The 22,804-nt window shown below is 43.8% G+C and overlaps 1 protein-coding gene across 1 annotated transcript in view; it reads right to left on the reverse strand.

The window, feature by feature from the left end:
* Positions 1–22,804, reverse strand: part of SLCO2B1 (solute carrier organic anion transporter family member 2B1) — a gene marked incomplete at both ends in the record, with an annotated part of 78,089 nt that overhangs the window by 22,118 nt on the left and 33,167 nt on the right. Inside the window, one exon of the mRNA XM_083362519.1 lies at positions 13,226–13,337. Within this exon, the coding sequence (XP_083218645.1) occupies positions 13,226–13,337 (112 nt within the window). The remainder of the gene's footprint in view (positions 1–13,225; positions 13,338–22,804) is intronic.

Raw genomic sequence — 22,804 nt, forward strand, 5'->3', positions numbered from 1 at the left:
GTGGGGAATGGAAGGATTTATACTCCTTGGAGAAAGCTGGTCATTTGCCTTCTTTTAGAGAGCCATTGAGGCCACTTGGAGGTATGTCTGTGTCCTCACAGGGTCACCTGAGTGGTGCAAATGGGTGGGCTGAAAGCTGTTCCAAGAAGGCTCCACACCCATTTTCACCACTCAGGTGACTCTGAGGACACAGGTAAACCTCCAAGTGGCCTCAACGACCCTCTAAAAAGGATGCAAATGACCAGTTTTTCTGCAAGGAGTATAAATCCTTCCATTCCCCTCCATCCAGTCAGAGCTGAAGAAGCTTCTTGGATGAGAAGCGAAAGATCTTCAAAGAAAAGGCTCCACACCCACTTGCACCACTCAGGTGACCCTGAGGACACAGGTAAACCTCCAAGTGGCCTCAACAACCCTCTAAAAAGGATCCAAATGACCAGCTTTCTGCAAAGAGTATAAATCCTTCCACTCCCCACCATTCAGTCAGAACCTGAAGAAGCTTCTGGGATGAGAAGGGAAACGTCTTCAAATAATAACAAGAAAGTCCAGTTGCCTCTAGAAAAAGCACCTTTGGGACAACCAGGAACTGGATGGCTGAGAACCTGCAGAGACATTCAGCAGAGTCTGGATAAGCCTCAGATTAAATACTTTTATATCCTGATGCAAGCTGGATAGAAACCATGCTTCTCTCGCCGCTCGCTACAGCACACCTCTGTACTTCTCACTTCTACACACTGGAAATATCAATTTTTTATCATTTTTCAGACAGTAAGTGCTTCGGAGGGAAGGGAGACTTCATAAACTTTATAAATATTGCTTTATAGTAAAGCAATCTTCAAAAAGCCGTAAGTTACATCTAACTTAGCTGTAATGGCAATCTTCAAAAAGCCGTAAGTTACATCTAACTTAGCTCTAAAGCAATATTCAAAAACCCGTAAGTTACATCTAACTTAGCTCTAATAGCAATCTTCAAAAACCTGTAAGTTACATCTAACTTAGCTCTAAAGCAATATTCAAAAACCCGTAAGTTACATCTAACTTAGCTCTAATAGCAATCTTCAAAAACCCATAAGTTACATCTAACTTAGCTCTAAAGCAATATTCAAAAACCCGTAAGTTACATCTAACTTAGCTCTAAAGCAATATTCAAAAACCTGTTACATCTAACTTAGCTCTAAAGCAATATTCAAAAACCTGTTACATCTAACTTAGCTCTAAAGCAATATTCAAAAACCTGTAAGTTACATCTAACTTAGCTCTAAAAGCAATCTTCAAAAACCTGTAAGTTACATCTAACTTAGCTCTAAAGCAATATTCAAAAACCCGTAAGTTACATCTAACTTAGCTCTAATAGCAATCTTCAAAAACCCATAAGTTACATCTAACTTAGCTCTAAAGCAATATTGAAAAACCCGTAAGTTACATCTAACTTAGCTCTAAAGCAATATTCAAAAACCCGTAAGTTACATCTAACTTAGCTCTAATAGCAATATTCAAAAACCTGTAAGTTACATCTAACTTAGCTCTAAAGCAATATTCAAAAACCCGTAAGTTACATCTAACTTAGCTCTAATAGCAATCTTCAAAAACCCATAAGTTACATCTAACTTAGCTCTAAAGCAATCTTCAAAAACCCGTAAGTTACATCTAACTTAGCTCTAATAGCAATATTCAAAAACCTGTAAGTTACATCTAACTTAGCTCTAAAGCAATATTCAAAAACCCGTAAGTTACATCTAACTTAGCTCTAATAGCAATCTTCAAAAACCCATAAGTTACATCTAACTTAGCTCTAAAGCAATATTCAAAAACCCGTAAGTTACATCTAACTTAGCTCTAAAGCAATATTCAAAAACCTATGTTACATCTAACTTAGCTCTAATAGCAATCTTTAAAAACCCGTAAGTTACATCTAACTTAGCTCTAAAGCAATATTCAAAAACCTGTAAGTTACATCTCTTAGCTCTAAAGCAATATTCAAAAACCTGTTACATCTAACTTAGCTCTAAAGCAATATTCAAAAACCTGTTACATCTAACTTAGCTCTAAAGCAATATTCAAAAACCTGTAAGTTACATCTAACTTAGCTCTAAAGCAATATTCAAAAACCCGTAAGTTACATCTAACTTAGCTCTAAAGCAATATTCAAAAACCTATGTTACATCTAACTTAGCTCTAATAGCAATCTTTAAAAACCCGTAAGTTACATCTAACTTAGCTCTAAAGCAATATTCAAAAACCTGTTACATCTAACTTAGCTCTAAAGCAATATTCAAAAACCTGTTACATCTAACTTAGCTCTAAAGCAATATTCAAAAACCTGTAAGTTACATCTAACTTAGCTCTAAAAGCAATCTTCAAAAACCTGTAAGTTACATCTAACTTAGCTCTAAAGCAATATTCAAAAACCCGTAAGTTACATCTAACTTAGCTCTAATAGCAATCTTCAAAAACCCATAAGTTACATCTAACTTAGCTCTAAAGCAATATTGAAAAACCCGTAAGTTACATCTAACTTAGCTCTAAAGCAATATTCAAAAACCCGTAAGTTACATCTAACTTAGCTCTAATAGCAATCTTCAAAAACCTGTAAGTTACATCTAACTTAGCTCTAAAGCAGACATGTCAAACACAAGGCCCGGGGGCCAGATCCGGCCCGCGAAGTGGTTTCATGTGGCCCGCAAAGCCATCCTGGAAACAGTGAGGGAACGGCCCCCAATGCCTTGCCCAGAGACCCTCCTTCTGCCAGAGACCCCCAGATCTGCCCCACTCCTGCCCAGGCCCCCATTGACACCCTTGATGCGACCGATGTAGAACTGGCCACGCCCACCAAGTAGGCCATACGCACTCTAGCCACGCCCACCCAGTAGGCCACACCCACCCTGGCTATACGACCCGGCCCCCTGAGAGCAACCGCAATGCTGATGCGGCCCTCAATGAAATTGAGTTTGACACCCCTGCTCTAAAGCAATATTCAAAAACCCGTAAGTTACATCTAACTTAGCTCTAATAGCAATCTTCAAAAACCCATAAGTTACATCTAACTTAGCTCTAAAGCAATATTCAAAACCCGTAAGTTACATCTAACTTAGCTCTAAAGCAATATTCAAAAACCTATGTTACATCTAACTTAGCTCTAATAGCAATCTTTAAAAACCCGTAAGTTACATCTAACTTAGCTCTAAAGCAATATTCAAAAACCTGTAAGTTACATCTCTTAGCTCTAAAGCAATATTCAAAAACCTGTTACATCTAACTTAGCTCTAAAGCAATATTCAAAAACCTGTAAGTTACATCTAACTTAGCTCTAAAAGCAATCTTCAAAAACCTGTAAGTTAAATCTGGGGGGAAAGGACAAATAAACCTATTTTCCTTTTTTTTTTTTTGCTGTTGGGAACCTTCAAAGGATTAACTTATAGGCATCCATCTATGCGATGTACTTCAATGAAGGGAATTTAATTGTGTTCCCATGCCTCATCTTTGCTCACATCTCTTTTGTGAGAAAAGTTGTTTTTTTCCCCACAAATCAAAGGCATTCAAGATCTGGCAGAATTCCTGACAGGTTCATCATCTGAGGATGGTTATCCCAAAGGTGCTTCCTCAGAAGGCAACCGGACCATTTTGTTTTTCTTTCGCTTCTCATCCCAGAAGCTTCTTCAACTCTGACTGGACGGTGGGGAAATGGAAGGATTTATACTCCTTGCAGAAAAACTGGTCATTTGCCTTCTTTTAGAGGGTTGTTGAGGCCACTTGGAGGTTTATCTCTGTCCTCCTCTGAATAGTGCAAATGGGTGTGCTGAAAGTTGTTCCAAGAAGGCTCCACACCCATTTGCACTACTCAGCTGACCCTGAGGACACAGATGAACCTCCAAGGGGCCTCAACGACCCTCTACAAAGAAGGCAAATGACCAGTTTTTCTGAAACGAGTATAAAGGAGCCTTGGTGGAGCAGTGGGCTGATGCCTCCTTAAGTAACACCAGCTGCCTGCAATTAGTGCAGGTTCGAGTCCCACCAGGCTCAAGGTTGACTCAGCCTTCCATCCTTCCCAGGTAGGTAAAATGAGGACCCAGATTGTTGGGGGCAATTAAGCTGACTTTGTAATAATGCCGCTTGGGGTGTGTGTGAAAGCCCTAATAAGCAGGCATATACATAGAATGAAGGCTACTGCTAAGCTTGTAAGACGCCCTGAGTCTTCGGAGAAGGGCGGGATATAAATGGAATTAAAATAATAATAATAAAAAATCCTTCCGTTCCTCCGCCATCCAGTCAGAGCTGAAGAAGCTTCTCGGATGAGAAGTGAAACTTCTTCAAAGAAAAACAATAAACTCAGTTGCCTTTCGCAAAAAGCACCTTCGGGACATAATTACAATTATTAGTGCAGCTAAGTTGAGGCAACACCACGTCAAGGGACAGCTGATTGCTGTGGTTATGTTTTAAGGGCCTCAAAGGCTGTTGATGACTCCAAAGAGGCCTTAGCAAGAAAAGCTGAAATATGTAATTACTTGTCTTGGTGTCCCTCAAGAGGCCAAAAGTTGTAGCGGAAAGTCAATTTCAGCTAAAAATGGAAAAGGAAAGACATAAGAGATATTTTTCCCCCTCTGCAAGAAAGCCTGTGGTACAGATGATTAGAGCTACCTCTGGTACAGGCTAAACAGACATTCCCTAAATATGGGCTGGTGACCGACCCGGATTGGATTCTGGTAGAGGTAATCCTTGATGTTTTGGTCACCAGAATATTAAAAAGATGTTGCGACTCTAGAAAGAGTGCAGAGAAGAGCAACGAAGAAGATCAGGGGACTGGAGGCTAAAGCATACAAGGAACGGTTGCTGGAATTGGGGGTGTCTAGTTTAATGAAGAGAAAGACGAGGGGGTGACAGGATAGCAGTCTTCCAGTATCTCAGGGGCTGCCCCAAAGAAGAGCGAGTCAAGCTCTTCTCCAAAGCGCCTGAAGGCAGGACAAGAAGCCACGGATGGAAACTAACCAAGGAGAAAAGCAACCTGGAATTAAGGAGAAACTTCCTAACAGTGTGGACAATTAACCAGTGGAACAACCTGCCTCCAGAAGCTGTGAATGCTCCAACACTGGGAATTTTTAAGAAGAGACGGGACAGCCTAAGCAGGGGGGTTGGACTAGAAGACCTCCAAGGTCCCTTCCAACTTTCTTATTCTGATAACGAGAGAGAAGAGCATGTCCATCTCCTGGCTGATAGCGTTTCCAAAACACCTTTTGGCCACTAGGAAAAATACAGTACTGCCTGTGCCCAAACAGCAGCTGTTCCTAAATCCATATCCCAAGAATAAAAAAAGGTAAAGGTAAAGGTTCCCCCGCACATGCGTGCTGGTCGTTTCCGACTCTAGGGGCCGGTGCTCGTCTCCGTTTCAAAGCCGAAGAGCCAGCGCTTGTCCGAGGACGTCTCCGTGGTCATGTGGCCGGCACGACTGGACGCCAGAGGCGCACGGAACGCTGTTACCTTCCCACCGGAGTGGTCCCTATTTTTCTACTTGCATTTTTACGTGCTTTCGAACTGCTAGCTTAGGGAGGGTGAATTCTTACATTTCTCATTTTTGGAGCAAGCTGCACTTGTCAATCAATACTCCAAGGCAGTGTGTTAACGCAAAAAAAAAAAAGAGGCCTATTGTCTCTCTTTGTTTTTTTTACACTTTCAGAAAGACCGAGGTCCATAAATATGTGTTTCCTGCCTCCTGGCAACCGAACGACCTTAAATCCAAACGTCCCCTTCTGATACGTATTAAAGGCTTCCTAAATTTCATCCCTCTTGCAATTTTCCCAGTGCCTTTTCACTAGGGCAATTTATCTTGCGCCCTTTCTTCTGTTTAAAAATCCGTTATCTTTGAAAAATGGAAGCTTTGGGCATTAATTTAGGGTGGTGGAATTAACGTGTCAGGGGCGTTAATGAACCCGGGAGCCCTAAATAGCGATTTATATATAATTCACGCTGGAAAGGAACATGAATTACACATAAATAAAGGAAGAGCCGTCTCCTTGCTCAGCTAGGAACCGTGCTGTCACGTGTCTAGAAAGCCGGAGAAAAATGGGAGGTTAAGGTTTAATCTATCGATTAGAAGAGATGTGAGTGTTCGCATTATGTTCTAAGCAAGGAACCCAGTGTTCTTCCTGGGATTTTATCTATGCGGACTTTTTCCCCCCCGTTTTGAGCCGAGGAAACAAAACTTCCAGACCAAAAGTAACAAAAGAGAGTGAGAAAAAGCAAAGAAATGAGTCGCGTGAATTTAGCCTGTGCAAACTTGTGTACCTATATTGGATTTGAAGATTTTTTTAAACTGTTCTGCTTCCTTGTTGCTATTGCAACTAATAGAAGATACCCAGGAGATTTTTTTTTAAGGACTTCCTCTGCGTAACAACGGCAGCTACTGACTGGATCTCCAAACTCGACATTAAACTCTGAAATGTTTTTTTTCCTGTTTTCCTCTTAGGTTTTATAATTGCTTCTTTTTTTAAAAAAAAATGGTTTTAACTGTTCTAACTTGTAAATATGAAGTGCTTTTAATTCTGTGTGTGACCAGCCATACGCTAAATAAATAAATACTATTGAAATGCACGTTAAAACAGGGCAATTTATACGTATGATCCCAGGCACCTGTCCACGTTTCCAGGCCAGCCTGGCTGAGGACCTGAGATAGTTTTGGGGTTCTGTCATCATTTTTCAGAGGTAGCTACACATCCAGTAAGGCCCAGAAAGGGGGAATTCTTGGGGGATTTTGTCCTAAACGGGTATCCCCATTAGGGATTGTTGGATCTGGATTTTTCTGTTGAGGCTCTCCTTTTTGGCAGCTTTATCCTTCTTAAGCAGTGTTTCTCACTCTTGGCAATTTGAGAGTTGAGTGGACTTCAGCTCCCAGAATTCCCCAGCCAGCTAAATGTGAAGATGGGTGGAATTCAGCTCCCAGAATTCCCCAGCCAGCTAAAAGTGAAGATGGGTGGAATTCAGCTCCCAGAATTCCCCAGCCAGCTGAACGTGAAGATTGGTGGACTTCAACTCCCAGAATTCCCCAGCCAGCTGAATGTGAAGATGGGTGGACTTCATTTCCCAGAGTTCCCCAGCCAGCTCTGCTATTTAACTTAAAGATGTATGGATCAACTCCCAGAATTCCCCAGCCAGCCATACTGGATGGGGAGTTCTGGGAGTTGAAGTCCGCCCATCTTCAATTTCTTAAGCTCCATTAAGACATGGCTGTTCTCATGGAATGATGGCTCTGGGCACTGAGAGGATTGTTATCTGGGGTGTATTATTTTAATCCATGTGCCATAATTGAGAAGGTTAGAGTTGATCTGGGACTGAAGCAGCTTCTGAGCTTGAGAAAATAAAAATAAAGCATATCAAGCTGTAAGATCCTATAGTAGGTGAAAGTAGGTAGGTGATTTCGGCCAATATACAGCTTTAAACATCTACAGTTAAAAAAAAAATCACAATATTTCCTTAGTAGTTTCTAAGAAAAGGTTTATTTATTTGTGTGTTCATTCATTCATTCATTCATTCATTCATTCATTCATTCATTCATTCATTCAATGACTATAGCTGCCCGTCTCAAACCAGTCGCTCTGGGTGACGCTACTTAAAGCAAAATTGCAAATAATTGCAGTGTGTGGGAAAAAACAACCCCACCCTGTAACTAGAGAGAGATAAAGCTCAGATTGATGAAGGAGACAACCCACATACACACACACACGCATACATACACAAAAGTCCCTTCTCAGATTATGTTTGAAATAAAAGAGAGATAAAAGTTTGCAAGCTATCTGGGAAATTGCGAACCAGGCCGGAAATTAGCCTTAAGTCCTTGTGCGTAAACTTGACTTCCCTCAAGATCCGTGAAGCCTTATCGGGTCATTCCCAGGGGAAAACAAGCAGTCCGGGCAGATTCTTGTAACATGGGCAGACGTCAATAAAGTGGCCAGCATAGGCTCTTGACATGCAGTTCTGCCTGCTCGCATCTCACACCGGCTGCTCGTATAGATAGCAATTTCTTCATTCCTCCAACCTTCAAGTTGGAGGGGTGAGCTGGGCGGAGGAGAAAATCTGGCTGAAAGTCCTCCAGGGATACTCCTTGGTGGAAAGTGGCTGTGATGACCCAGGGCACAGCACCGAGGCAATGCAGAGTCAGCTGGCAATTCAAACCACCCTTGAATTGCTCCAAGTTTTCCCCAAGTGCTCCCACGTTTCTGGCAAGTCTCCAGACAAAAGAAGACACACGCACACACCTTCAGCCGCCTCTGGCTGCAAGTAGTTTCACAGACAGTCTGATTAGGAGGGAAATTTACTCAAGGCCACAGAGATAACCAGGGACGACGCGTACATCATAAACCTAACGGGTCTGTGGGAATACAAGCTTGCCCGAGCAGCTTCAGAAGAGGAGCTGAAATACAGTCCGAGGTCTTTGAACATCCAAGCAACATGGTCAGTCAGTCCAATGGTCAGAGTTTCCAGGTTTCCCAGCAGAAGTCACAGAACAAGAGATCATCAACAACAAACACAAAACTCCAGGGAATCAGCGTTTGTTCCCAACAAATGCTCCTCCCCACAGCGTCTCCTGAAGTCTCAGTCTCCAGGTGTGCCTTGTGGAGAAGGGCGGAACGCTCTCCTCCGGAGTAGTTGAGCCTGCCTGCGTTGTTCCCTCCTCTCCACTCTCCATGCTCTAGGACAGGGGTAGGCAACCTTGTCTCTATTATGACTTATGGACTTCAACTCCCAGAATTCCTGAGCCAGCATGGGGAACTATGGCCCCCTCATGACTTGCAGACTTCAACTCCCAGAATTCCTGAGTCAGCATGGCTCAGCTTGGAAACCTCTCCCTTTTCCCTCACCATGGCTGCCTCAGGAATTCTGGGAGTTGAAGTCCACAAGTCACGAAGGGGCCATAGTTTCCCATGCTGGCTAAGGAATTCTGGGAGTTGAAGTCCACAAGTCATTGAGGGGGCCATAGTTCCCCATGGTGGCTGAGGAATTCTGGGAGTTGAAGTCCACAAGTCATGAAGGGGCCATAGTTCCCCCATGCTGTCTGAGGAATTTTGGGAGTTGAAGTCCACAAGTCATTGAAAGGGCCATAGTTCCCCATGCTGTCCGAGGAATTTTGGGAGTTGAAGTCCACAAGTCATTGAAGGGGCCATAGTTCCCCATGCTGGCTGAGGAATTCTGGGAGTTGAAGACCACAAGTCATGAAGGGGCCATAGTTCCCCCATGCTGTCTGAGGAATTCTGGGAGTTGAAGTCCACAAGTCATTGAAAGGGCCATAGTTCCCCATGCTGTCTGAGGAATTCTGGGAGTTGAAGTCCACAAGTCATGAAGGGACCATAGTTCCCCATGCTGGCTGAGGAATTCTGGGAGTTGAAGTGCACAAGTCACGAAGGGGCCATAGTTTCCCATGCTGGCTAAGGAATTCTGGGAGTTGAAGTCCACAAGTCATTGAGGGGGCCATAGTTCCCCATGGTGGCTGAGGAATTCTGGGAGTTGAAGTCCACAAGTCATGAAGGGGCCATAGTTCCCCCATGCTGTCTGAGGAATTTTGGGAGTTGAAGTCCACAAGTCATTGAAAGGGCCATAGTTCCCCATGCTGTCCGAGGAATTTTGGGAGTTGAAGTCCACAAGTCATTGAAGGGGCCATAGTTCCCCATGCTGGCTGAGGAATTCTGGGAGTTGAAGACCACAAGTCATGAAGGGGCCATAGTTCCCCCATGCTGTCTGAGGAATTCTGGGAGTTGAAGTCCACAAGTCATTGAAAGGGCCATAGTTCCCCATGCTGGCTGAGGAATTCTGGGAGTTGAAGTCCACAAGTCATGAAGGGACCATAGTTCCCCATGCTGGCTGAGGAATTCTGGGAGTTGAAGTGCACAAGTTATGAAGGCGCCATAGTTCCCACATGCTGGCTCAGGAATTCTGGGAATTGAAGTCCATGAGCCATAAAAGAGCCAAGGTTGCCTACTCCTGCTCCAGGAGCAGCTGGGGTTGGGCCTTGCTCATCATCTGAGTTCAGTCTCCCCTGTTCCTCCTGTCCCAATCCTGAAGGCCCCTGGCCTGCCTCAGCCTGCTCTTCCGCACGTTCCTCTGAAGCCACAGACCCCTCTCTCTGGACCTCCACAGGGTCCCCTTCCAGCTCATTTTCCTCTGCAGATTCACTCTCCGACGGAGGCATTGACACCGGCTCTGAACTTGGTTCTCCACTCTCTGAGTCCAGGTCTTTAACCCGGGCACACGCTAACTATGGTCTGTCGCCCGGTGGCAAATTGGAAGCACCCCGCCGTTCGACGGAGGTGACATCTGGCGAGCTCAAAGCAAGGGATGGGACGTTGGACGTGGTTCCTGGAGAAAAAGGACATTTTGCTGGGCAAAACATCAAGTGCTCCGCAGTGCTGAGATTGACCAGGGCTGTCTGTGTCAGCCTAGGAATATAGAACATGGACTAATCAGGCTGGAAGGGTCCTTAGAGATCTTCTAGTCCAGCCCCCTGCTCCAGCAGAAGAAATGGTTGTCTTGTCTCTTCTTGAAAGAAAAAAAAAACTCCGGGGATGGAGTGCCCACAACTTATGGGGGGAAGCTGACGGATTGCTCTCACTTTCAGGAAATTTCTCCTTAGTTTCAAGTTGCTTCTCTCCTGGATTGTTTCCCATCTGTTCTTTCTTGTCCTGCCCTCGGGTGCTTTGGGGAACAGGTGGCCACCCCCCCCCCCCCGCTGCCTTCTTTTCTCTGACCAAAATCAGAAAGAATAAGGGCCTCTCACTTATTTTGGCCGGGTCATTCGAGGGAATTCACGGGAGAAAAGCGACGATGTTGGGAAGGGTTAGTGGGCACAGGAAAGCAGGCTGCCAAAGAACGTGGTGGCTGAACACCATCAAAGCCGACACCAGCAAGAGCATAGAAAAACTCTAAGTAGTAGTGCATGATCAGAAAAGGTGGAGAGACCTGGCCCATAGAATCACCAAGATAATAATAATAATAATAATAATAATAATAATAATAATAATAATAATAATAATAATAATAATAATAATATGATGATGATGATGATGATGATGATGATGATGATGATGATGATGGAAGGGACCTTAGAGGTCATCTAGTCAGGCAGGAAACCCTACACCATTTCAGACAAATGGCTGTCCAGTCTCTTCTTAAAGACTTCCAGTGTTGGAGCATTCACACCTTCTGGAGGCAGGTTGTTCCACTGGCTAATTGTTCTAACTGTCAGGAAGTTTCTCCTTACTTCCAAGTTGCTTCTCTCCTTGATGAGTTTCCATCCGTGGCTTCTTCTCCTGCCTTTGGGCGCTTTGGAGACTAGCTTGACTCCCTCTTCTTTGGGGCAGCCCCTGAGATACTGGAAGACTGCTATCATGTCCCCCCTCGCCCTTCTCTTCATTAAACTGGGCAGACCCAATTCCAGCAACCGTTCCCTATATGTTTTAGCCTCCAGTCCCCCAATCATCTTTGTTGCTCTTCTCTGTACCCTTTCTAGAGTCTTGACCTCTTTTTTACATCGTGGTGACCAAAACAAGTGTGGCCTTACCAAGGCCTTGTAAAGTAGTATTAACTCTTCACGTGATCTCGATTCTATCCCTCCCTTAATGCAGCCCAGCACTGTGTTGGTTTTTTTTTGGCAGCTGCAGCAACTGCTTCCTTATATGATCGTCATCATCTCTGTAGCAGCCCCCCCAAATGCTGGAAGACTGCTTCATGTCCCCCCAATCCTTCTCTTCTGTAGGGCAGAAGAAGAAACAAGGGGTGGAAACTAATCAAGGAGAGAAGCAACCTGGAACTAAGGAGAAACTTCCTAACAGTGAGGACAATTAACCAGTGGAACTCCTTGCCTCCAGAAGCTGTGAATGCTCCAACACTGGAAGCTTTTAAGAAGAGACTGTACAGCCATTTGCCTGAAATGGTAGAGGGTTCCCTGCCTGAGCAGGAGGTTGGACTAGATGATCTCCAAGCCCCCTTCCAGCTCAATTCTGAATTGGGGGAAAAACAAAAGGTTAGACATACCTAGTTCTTTAGTTTCCAGACCCCTGGTCATCTTCCCGGTTGTGGTAAGAATGCAACCTCCCCCAATCCTTTTTATTATGCCGCGCCCCCCCAAATCACAAGAAAAGGTCCCTTCCATCATCATCATCATTATTATTATTATTATTATTATTATTATTATTATTAAGCCCTTTGGAACCAACTTCCCCTTGAGCTTCGGATGGCCCCGGACCTCCGGTCCTTTCGCCGCGACCTCAAAACTTTTCTCTTCCATCAGGCTGACCTGGATTGATGATGGGTTTTTAAATATGTTTTAATTTTTAACTGTAGTTAATTTATTTTGGGGCTGCTATTTAATTCTTTTTAAATTTTTGTATTGTTGTTTTTTATTGTTGTAAGTCGCCCTGAGTCCTTCGGGAGATAGGGCGGCATATAAGTCCCAATAAATAAATAAATAAATAAATAAATAAATAAATAAATAAATAAATAAATAATAATAATAATAATTATTATTATTATTATCATTATCTCTCCCTGGCTATTGCAAAAAGAGGAAACGTTGCCTCAAACCTGCCTATGAAAGGCAATAGACAGACTGTAAATAGCAGGGTAAAAACCAATCACATTTGTTTGGCAGGATCAAAGCCCAAGGAAGCCAGTATTTTAGACCCACTGCCAGCCTTTGCGAAACAAGCCAAAGCAACGAATGACAAAAGCACACAAAGCAAGCCTCCAAATTACGAAACGCTGTAAAACCGTACCAAAAAAAAATAAAAATCCTTGCACTCATCGAATCAATTTTTTCAGCTTTATCCCAGAACTCCGGGCTGTTGTTGATCCTGCTCATCCATCAACTTTATTTTTTAGGGATTTGATTTAATCTTTTTAATTGTTTTTTAACTTTTGTATCGATCTTTGTTTTAAATACCCTGTAAACCGCCCTGAGTCCTTCGGGAAAGGGCGGTATATAAATCCAATAAAAATAAATAAAATGAAATAAATAAACTTTCTTCCTGAAGCAGCCTCCATTTCATTCCCGGCTTGGAACCGGTGCTGATTTTTCTTTTCAACGTCTATATCGTGACATCCTACCTAGCTTCAGGTGGTGGCATCTCCATCCTTCTCCTGCAGTTCCTGGGGACAATTTTGTGACACCCCCGCGCCCCCCCCTCCAGATCAATGCATGATGAATACCTCCAGCTGGGTTGGCCGGCTTGGGGGGGGGGAAACCCCTTACTTTTGACAAACTGCAACAGAGTCAAGCTTTCTTCTTCCTGGCTTTGATTCTTAAGCCGCTCGGCAACTTCTTCTTTGGTCATGTCGGCAATGCTCTTCCGGGCGGCTTCATCCTACGGAGAGGGAAATTGGAAATTGAAAAGGACTAGGCTGCTTCCGGGAGACTTCATCAATCAATCAATTACATCTAGGCAGGAGAAACCCCAAGGTACAAGTACAGACTGGGCGAGACACGGCTCAAAAACAGCAACTGCGAGAGGGGACCTCGGAGTCCCAGTGGGCGATCGCTTGACCGTGAGCCGGCCGTGTGCGGCTGCAGCCAAAAAAGCTCACACAATCCTGGGTTGCCTAAAGAGAGGCGTAGGAGCAAGATCTCGGCGAAGGATTAGTACCGCTTTATAAAACCCCGGTGAGGCCACACACACCTGCAGTACTGCAGCCAATTTTGGTCGCCATATCACAAAAAAGCATATAAGTCCCCCAAATAAATAAAGAAATAAATAAAGGATGTTGAGAGTTTGGAAAAAGTTCAGAGAGGAGCAACTAAGGCGATCCAAGGCCTGGAGACCAAAACGTACGAAGAAGGGCTGCGGGACCTAGGTTTGGCTAGTCTAAAGAGAAGAAGAAATAGGGGAGACAGGATAGCAGGATTCTAGTATTTGAGGGGTGCCACAAAGAAGAGGGGGTCAAGTCGTTCTCCAAAGCACCAGAGGGTAGGACCAGAAACAACAGTTGGATACTCATCAAGGAGAGAAGCAACCTGGAATTAGGGAGAAGCTTCCTGACAGTGAAGACAATTAACCAGTGGAACAGCTTTGCCTCCAGAAATCGTGGGCGCTCCGTCACTGGAGGTTTTAAAGAAGAGGCTAGACAATCATCTGTCTGAGATTGTATAGGTTCTCCTGCTTGAGCGGGGGGCTGGACTAGAAGACCTCCATGGTCCCTTCCAGCTCTATTCTATTCAATGCAGCAACTCAGCTCTCCAGAGGAACCCATAATTGACCCTAAGCAAGGGTTCTAAAAGTCAGAAGGACTCCCTGCCACTAGATCCGGCACATGGACCTGAGTTTCTGAAGATAATTTTGTTTCTTCGATTTACAACAGAGAGGCCTCAACTCACCACCGCCACCCAGCCCAAAATTCCTGCTGGCTGAGGGGGGACGGTTGTTAAGTGAATTTGGCCCCGTGTTACGACCTTTCCTGCCACCACGGTTAAATAAATCGCTGCGCTTATTAAGTTCGTCACACGGTTGTTCAGTGAATCTGGCTTCCACACTGACTTTGCTTGTCAGAAGGTCGCAAAAGGGGACACTGCGACCGTCGTAAATATCAGTCAGTTGCCAAGGATATGAATTTTAATCACGTGACCATGGGGATGCTGTAACGGTCGTAAGTGTGAAAAACAAACATCAGTCAGTTTTTTTTCATCTCCGTTGTAACTTGGAAAGGTCACTAAATGAATGACTGTAAGTCAAGGACTACTTGTATCAAAACGACTCTGGGCAGCTGATGTTGCAGCCTTCCTTTCCCCCTTTTGACACCCAACTGTTCCCATATAGTTATTTAGAACAGAATAGAATAGAATAGAATAGAATAGAATAGAATAGAATAGAATAGAATAGAATAGAATAGAATAGAATAGAATAGAATAGAAAATATGGAATAGAATAGAAAATATGGAATAGAATAGAATAGAATAGAATAGAATAGAATAGAATAGAATAGAATAGAATAGAATAGAAAATATGGAATAGAATAGAATAGAATAGAATAGAATAGAATAGAATAGAATAGAATAGAATAGAATAGAATAGAATAGAATAGAAAATATGGAATAGAATAGAATAGAATAGAATAGAATAGAATAGAATAGAATAGAATAGAATAGAATAGAATAGAATAGAATAGAATAGAATAGAATAGAATAGAACAAAGCTGGAAGGGACCTTGGAGGTCTTCTAGTCCAACCCCCCGCTCAAGCAGAAGAACCTATACCAGGGGTCAGCAACCTGAAACAGTGAAAGAGCCACTCGGAACCGGTTCCCTCACAAAAGGAAAAACTGGGAGCCGCAAAAAATGCGTGCGCATGCGTGTACGTGCGTGCATGCGCAGAACAGGGTTTGACTGAAGAGTGTAGACAAGGCGAGATATGCACCTACCCTGCATATTTGAATTGATTGGTTGAACTTTTTTAGTCCCACTTTTTTTTTTGGACTGCACATGGCAGAGGACTGGGAGCCGCAGGAGACGGCTGAAAAAGCCACATGTGGCTCCGGAGCCGCGGGTTGCAGACCTGTGACCTAGACCATCTCAGACAAGTGACTGTCTAGTCTCTTCTTAAAAATCTCCAGTGATGGAGCGTCCATGATTTCTAGTGGCAAGCTGTTCCACTGGTTAATTGTCCTCACTGTCATGAAGTTTCTCCTTAATTCCAGGTTGCTTCTCTCTTTGGTCAGTTTCCAACCATCGTTTCTCGTCCTTCCCTCTGGTGCTCTGGTGAACAACGTGACCCCCTCCTCTTCTTTGGGACAGTCCCTGAGATACTGGAACGCTGCTATCGTGTCTCCCCTATTTCTTCTTTTCTTTAGACTAGCCAAACCCAAGTCCCGCAGCCGTTCTTCGTACGTTTCGGTCTCCAGGCCTTGCATCACCTTAGTTGCTCTTCTCTGAACTTTTTCCAACATCTCTCAACATCTTTTTCGTGATACGGTGACCCAAACTGGCCGCGGCGTTCCAGGTGTGGCCTCACCAGGGTTTGATCAAGCGGTGCCAATGCTTCGCGTGATCTTGATTCCATGCCTCTGTTCTAATTTGTATCCCACCTTTATTATTATTATTTTTTACAAACGTCCCAAAGACAATTTTTTTTCCAAAAGGCAGATGGGCTTTCTTGGGGGTTTTCCCCCGCCCCGCCCCCCCCACTTCGAAAATGTTTCATTTCACATCCAAGGAGTTTCTTCGGAGCTAACGTTTTTTTTAAAAAGAGCTAACTTATTACAGGGGGGCTTTGTAGTAAGAGGCTGATAAAAGGCAAGAGTTTATCTCCGCATGGTAATGAGAAGCCGGAGATAGCAAAAGCCAGCCAGGAGTTGAAGGAAGGGCTCTGCCAGAAGCAGCCGCATCGGACTAAGATAATAGAGGCTCTCCTAACCTTTTGAAACGGTCACAAACGCTCTAAAAATAATAATAAAAAGAAGAAGAAGATGCAATTTGCGATAAACCGTTTGGAAGATTTCGGTGTGTTTCGGGAGGCGAAGGTAGGAAAGGACGGAGGACGTTAAGAGTCGAGCAGAGATATCAAGACCCCAGTCCCAAGAAGAGGAAAAATCAAACGTCCTTAGAGAAAAGGGTTCTCTGCAGGGCTAAGGTGGGAATAAATCAATGAAATAGATTAAGCCACAATCCCAGGGGCAGATGGCTCATCAAAGGAACAACTTCATAGAAGTAATTGAAGAGAATCACTGTAGGTCAGGATTGCACTCTGGAGCCCTGGGTGCCCTCTGGGCTTGGTTCTTTTCCTGTAGACGTTTCATTACCCTGCTAGGTAATGTCGTCAATGCAGGAAGGGTGGGGGGATTGCAGAGAGAAGGAAGGGGAGGAGGAGGAGGAGGAGGAGGAGGAGGAGGAGGAGGAGGAGGAGGAGGAAGACCGTGGGTTCCTTGGTGCTCTCTGAGCTTGGCGGTTTTCTTGCAGAAGTTTCATTACCCAGTTAGGCAACATCATCGGTCTCTAAGATGGAGGAGGAGGGGGAGGAGGAGGAGGAGGAGGAGGAGGAGGAGGAGGAGGAGGAGGAGGAGGAGGAGGAGGAGGAGGATGACGACTGTTGGGTCTTTGGTGCTCTTTAAGCTTGGCTGCTTTCTTGCAGATATTTCATTTATTTATTTATTTATTTTATTAAATTTATATACCGCCCTATTCCCGTAGGACTCAGGGCAGTTTACAGGGAGAGTTAAAAACAAACATGCAAAAGTTAAAATCAGATTAAAATTAATTAGATCAAGTCCCCAATTTAAACTAAAACCCAAAAAACTTAAAACCCCTCAGTCTGGGCCAGACAGCTCGAAGAGCCAGGTTTTCAGGTCCCGGCGAAATGAACAAAGGTTGGGGGCAGTCCTAAGTTCCATTGGGAGTTGGTTCCATAGGGCCGGCGTGCCCACAGAGAACGCTCTTCCCCTGGGAATAACCCGCCGGCATTCCTTAACCGGCGGTATCCTGAGAAGGCCCTCCCTGTGGGAGCGCACAGGACGAAGGGAGCATTTCCTGCCATTGCACTGATAATGTCCCCTAGTTGGGTCATGAAACGTCTGCTAGGAAACAACCAAGCGCGGAGAGCACCGAGGACCCCACAGAAGAAAAACTGGCAAGTTTTACCAAGCTGGAGGTGACTTTTGGAATTCTCAAAAGCAGTATGGCAGGAACTGTCCTTCTGCTTCAGTATGACCAATATTTTAATTAAAGAAAGGGGAGAGTCGCTGAATTGGACACCAACTGCAAACTTCTGCTTCACCTACACCAGGGGTAGGCAACCTTGGCTCTTTTATAACTCGTGGATTTCAACTCCCAGAATTCCTCAGCCACCATGGGGAACTATGGCCCTTTCATGACTTGTGGACTTCAACTCCCAGAATTCCTCAGCCAGCATGGGGGAACTATGGCCCCTTCATGACTCGTGGACTTCAACTCCCAGAATTCCTGAGCCAGCATGGGGGAACTATGGCCCCTTCATGACTGGTGGACTTCATCTCCCAGAATTCCTGAGCCAGCATGGGGGAACTATGGCCCCTTCATGACTCGTGGACTTCAACTCCCAGAATTCCTGAGCCAGCATGGGGAAAACTTTTGCCCCCTCATGACTCGTGGACTTCAACTCTCAGAATCTCTCAGCCAGCATGGGGGAACTATGGCTCCTTCATGACTTGCAGACTTCAACTCCCAGAATTCCTCAGCCACCATGGGGGAACTATGGCCCCTTCATGACTTGCAGACTTCAACTCCCAGAATTCCTCAGCCACCATGGGGAAGTATGGCCCCTTCATGACTTGTGGACTTCAACTCCCAGAGTTCCTCAGCCAGCATGGGTGAACTATGGCCCCTTCATGACTTGTGGACTTCAACTCCCAGAATTCCTGAGCCAGCATGAGGGAAATTTGGCCCCTTCATGACTCGTGGACTTCAACTCCCAGAATTCCTCAGCCACCATGGGGAACTATGACCCCTTCATGACTCGTGGACATCAACTCCCAGAATTTCTGAGCCAGCATGAGGGAAACTTTGGCCCTTTATGACTTGTGGACTTCAACTCCCAGAATTCCTCAGCCAACATGGCTCAGCTTGGAAACCTCTCCCTTTCCCCTCAGCATGGCTGGCTCAGGAATTCTGGGAGTTGAAGTCCACGAGTCATAAAATAGCCAAGGTTGCCCACCGCTGACCTACAACATCTCAGACAAGTGTCTTTCTAGTCTCTTCTTAGAAACCTCCATTGATGGAGCCCCCACCATTTCTGGTGGCAAGCTGTTCCACTGGTTAATTGTCCTCACTGTCAGGAAGTTTCTCCTTAATTCCAGGTCGCTTGTCTCTTTGGTCAGTTTCCAAATCTAAATGATATCGGTTGCATTCAGACTCACTTGACAAACCTAGAAGGAATAACATTGGGGTGTCTGCTAGTCTGCCCACTTCCTTGACCAGTAAGGTGAGGCAGAAGGAAAAGGCAGTGGTCTTAAACGACAGGACGGGAAAGGGGCTACCGAGAGATAGGCAAACGTCCAGGGTTTTGAGCAGATTCGAGATACTACTTGTACTTAAGACCGCAAAACAACCCAGCCGAAGAAATGTATGACTTTGCAGCACAGATGATTAAATCACAGACATTCAAGCGGAGAGAACACAATAACTCAATTTGAAAAAGAGGATTTAGCAAGAGGCAGATCCTTGCAATATAAAGCGTAAAGATACTGTCTATGCTGCTTAAAGGCAAGAGGCCCCTAAATTCCTTAGTCTTCAACGCAACAGAGAAGATGAAAAGATTAAACTAAATCTCTCGGAGGGGATGGATAGGTTCCGATGACTTTTGGAGATATAGATCCCCTTCTTGGATCGGCAGTAAAGCTAAAACGTTAGTGAAAGGCTAGATTGCAATGCCACATGTTAGGATCACGACAAAATCCCCAATTCTGCTTTCCGACACTGGGGGTGAGTACAGAATGAATGATATACTGGGAAACTCCAAGGGAGGAAGGATTTGAGCTGGAGAGAACATTTCCACGGAGGTCCAAGCAGAGAGAATAGAATAGAATAGAATAGAATAGAATAGAATAGAATAGAATAGAATAGAATAGAATAGAATAGAATAGAATAGAATAGAATAGAATAGAATAGAATAGAATAGAATAGAATAGAATAAAGAATTAATAGAATAGAATTAAGAATTAATAGAATAGAATAGAATAGAATAGAATTAAGAATTAATAGAATAGAATAGAATAGAATAGAATTAAGAATAGAATAGAATAGAATAGAATAGAATAGAATAGAATTAAGAATAGAATAGAATAGAATAGAATAGAATAGAATAGAATAGAATAGAATAGAATAGAATAGAATAGAATGGAATGGAATGGAATGGAATGGAATGGAATGGAATGGAATGGAATGGAATGGAATGGAATGGAATGGAATGGAATAGAATAGAAAAGAATAGAAATACAGAATCAAATAGAATAGAATAGTAGCTGGAAGGGACCTTGGAGGTCTTCTAGTCCAGCCCCCTGTTCAAGCAAGAGAACCTATACCATCTCAGACAGTTGACTGTCTAGCCTCTTCTTAAAAATCTCCAGTGATGGAGCACCCACGATTTCTGGTGGCAAGCGGTTCCACTGGTTAATTGTCCTCCCTGTCAGAAAGTTTCTCCTTAATTCCAGGTTTCTTCTCTCTTTGTTCAATTTCCAACCATTGTTTCTTGTCCTGCCCTCTGGTGCCTTGCAGAATAATTTGACCCCCTCTTCTTTGGGGCAGCCCCTCAAATACTGGAGTAAAATAGAATAAGATAGAAAGATTGTCCTGCAGACAGAAGACAAGGGACGTGGTTACGGATGCAGAATCCACCACAAAGGTTCTTGGCAGAGCTCCGGACCGCCATCAGTTTGCAGACGTCCATGGCTATCCAAGGTCACCCCGAGAAGTCCAGATGAATTACGGCGCCGAAAGAACTCCGGCGGGCGCTCTCTCAAAAGCTTGGAAGCCGAGCCAAGCCTGAAGGGCTCATGAAAGCTCAGTAGATCCTTGGATCTTGCCAGAAGGAATCTGGCCAAGTCTGCCAATGGAGATGCCACAGAGGAAGAGGTTGAAAAAGGATCGTAGGGTCAGGGGGATGCTGCAACGGTCCTAACTGTGAAAGTCCCTTTTTTTTTCCCCCCAGTGCTGGCAGCCGGGATAATGAAACACAGCAATGGTCTTTAGCTGCCAGGCTCATTCTGGGCTCCTTTCGCAAGCTAAATTTGTTGGCCAAAGTTTCTGTTGCCTGTTGTGTTTCTGTTGTGGAGTGTAGGGAAGAAAGCAATTACACTGCTTGGCAAGCAGCCAAGACAACCAAGAAACACTGCCGGGGTGGACAGGCGATCCGGAGACAACAAAGGTCTCAGCTTTGGGTCTTGCTGGGAATTCCAGGTGTTGCAACCTCAGGCTACTCGGGGCCAACTGCCAGAAATCCCTGGATAGTCATGTTGTCTGAGACGGTATAGGCTCTCCTGCTTGAGCGGGGGGCTGGACTAGAAGACCTCCAAGGTCCCTTCCAGCTCCTATTCTATTCTGTTCTGTTCTATTCTCTTTGTAATTCTATTCTATTCTATTCTATTCTATTCTATTCTATTCTATTCTATTCTATTCTATTCTATTCTATTCTATTCTATTCCTATTTCTTTTTCTATTCTATTTCTATTCCTTTACTATTTCCATTCCTATTTCTATTCTATTCTATTCTATTCTATTCTATTCTATTCTATTCTATTCTATTCTATTCCATTCCATTCCATTCCATTCCATATTTTCTATTCTATTCTATTCTATTCTATTCTATTCTATTCTATTCTATTCTATTCTATTCTATTCTATTCTATTCCATTCTATTCTATTCTATTCTATTCCTATTTCTTTTTCTATTCTATTTCTATTCCTTTACTATTTCCATTCCTATTTCTATTCTATTCTATTCTATTCTATTCTATTCTATTCTATTCTATTCTATTCTATTCCATTCCATTCCATTCCATTCCATATTTTCTATTCTATTCTATTCTATTCTATTCTATTCTATTCTATTCTATTCTATTCTATTCTATTCTATTCTATTCTATTCTATTCTATTCTATTCTATTCCTGGCCGGCATCAACTTCCCTCCGTCCAGTGCGCTCCCACAGAGGGTGCCTCCTCAGGGTGCCGCCGATCAAAGAATGCCGATTGGTGACCCCCAGGGGGAGGGCGTTCTCTGTGGGCACGCCAGACCTGTGGAACCGCTTGCCGGTTGAGCTCCGGATGGCCCCCGACCTTCGCTCCTTCTGGCGCGATCTAAAAACTTATTTATTTGAGCAATCTGACCTGGTCTGATGGGTTAGGGTTGGGGTTTTAATATGTTTTAATTAATTATTGTTTTAAACTTGGGCATAATATTTAATCGTTTTTTAACTTTTGTATTTTGTTTTTATATTTATTGCCCTGTACACCGCCCTGAGTCCTTCGGGAGAAGGGCGGTATAAAAATATTTTAAATAAATAAATAAAAATATTTCTTTTTCTATTCTATTTCTATTCTTTTTCTATTCCTTTTCTATTCCTATTCCTCTTCTATTCTATTCTATTTCCCGTCGTCAAGTGTTCAAAATCCAGACGCTTGGCAGCTGGCGTGTACTTAGGATGGTTGCAAAATGTCCCAGGGTCACGTGATCCCCTTCTGACCAGCAAACTCAATGGAGAAGAAGGACTCACTTAACAACCGGTTTACTAACTTAACAATTCAGTTAACAACTGTGGCAAGGAAAGTTATAAAACGGGCCAAAACTCCCTAAATAACTGTCTCGCTTAGCAACATAAATTTTGGACTCAGTTGTGGTCACATGTCAAGGACTACCTGTAGATCTCCCCTCTTTTTTTTTTTTAATGGAGTCTTGTTTGTTTGGGCAAACCATCCACATACTCCCAGTGAGGCTGATGGAAGTTTTTCCTAGCCAGTTTTTCATTCCCATTTTGCTTTGATATGAGAAGTAAATATATATTTTGATATAAAACTTTCCACGCCGCCGTCCTGATTTTTACAGGCTGTCCTCAACTTACAGTCATTGGCACTGAATGGTGGTTAACCACCAGTCTGTATTGTGTCCTTCGTTTCTCACCAAACAAAGTTTCCACAAGATCTGTGGTGTTGGTTCAACTCAGGCAGGGAGGCGACCCAGAATATGTGAGTCTGTTTAAACAGAGTAAACAGAATAAAAGAGCTGGAAGGGACCTTGGAGGTCTTCTAGTCCAACCCCCTGCTCAAGCAGGAGAACCTATTCCATTTCAGACAAATGGCTGTTCGGTCTCTTCTTGAAGA

Source organism: Vipera ursinii, assembly GCF_947247035.1.
Source record: "Vipera ursinii genome assembly, chromosome: 4".
Classification (NCBI taxonomy): domain Eukaryota; kingdom Metazoa; phylum Chordata; class Lepidosauria; order Squamata; family Viperidae; genus Vipera; species Vipera ursinii.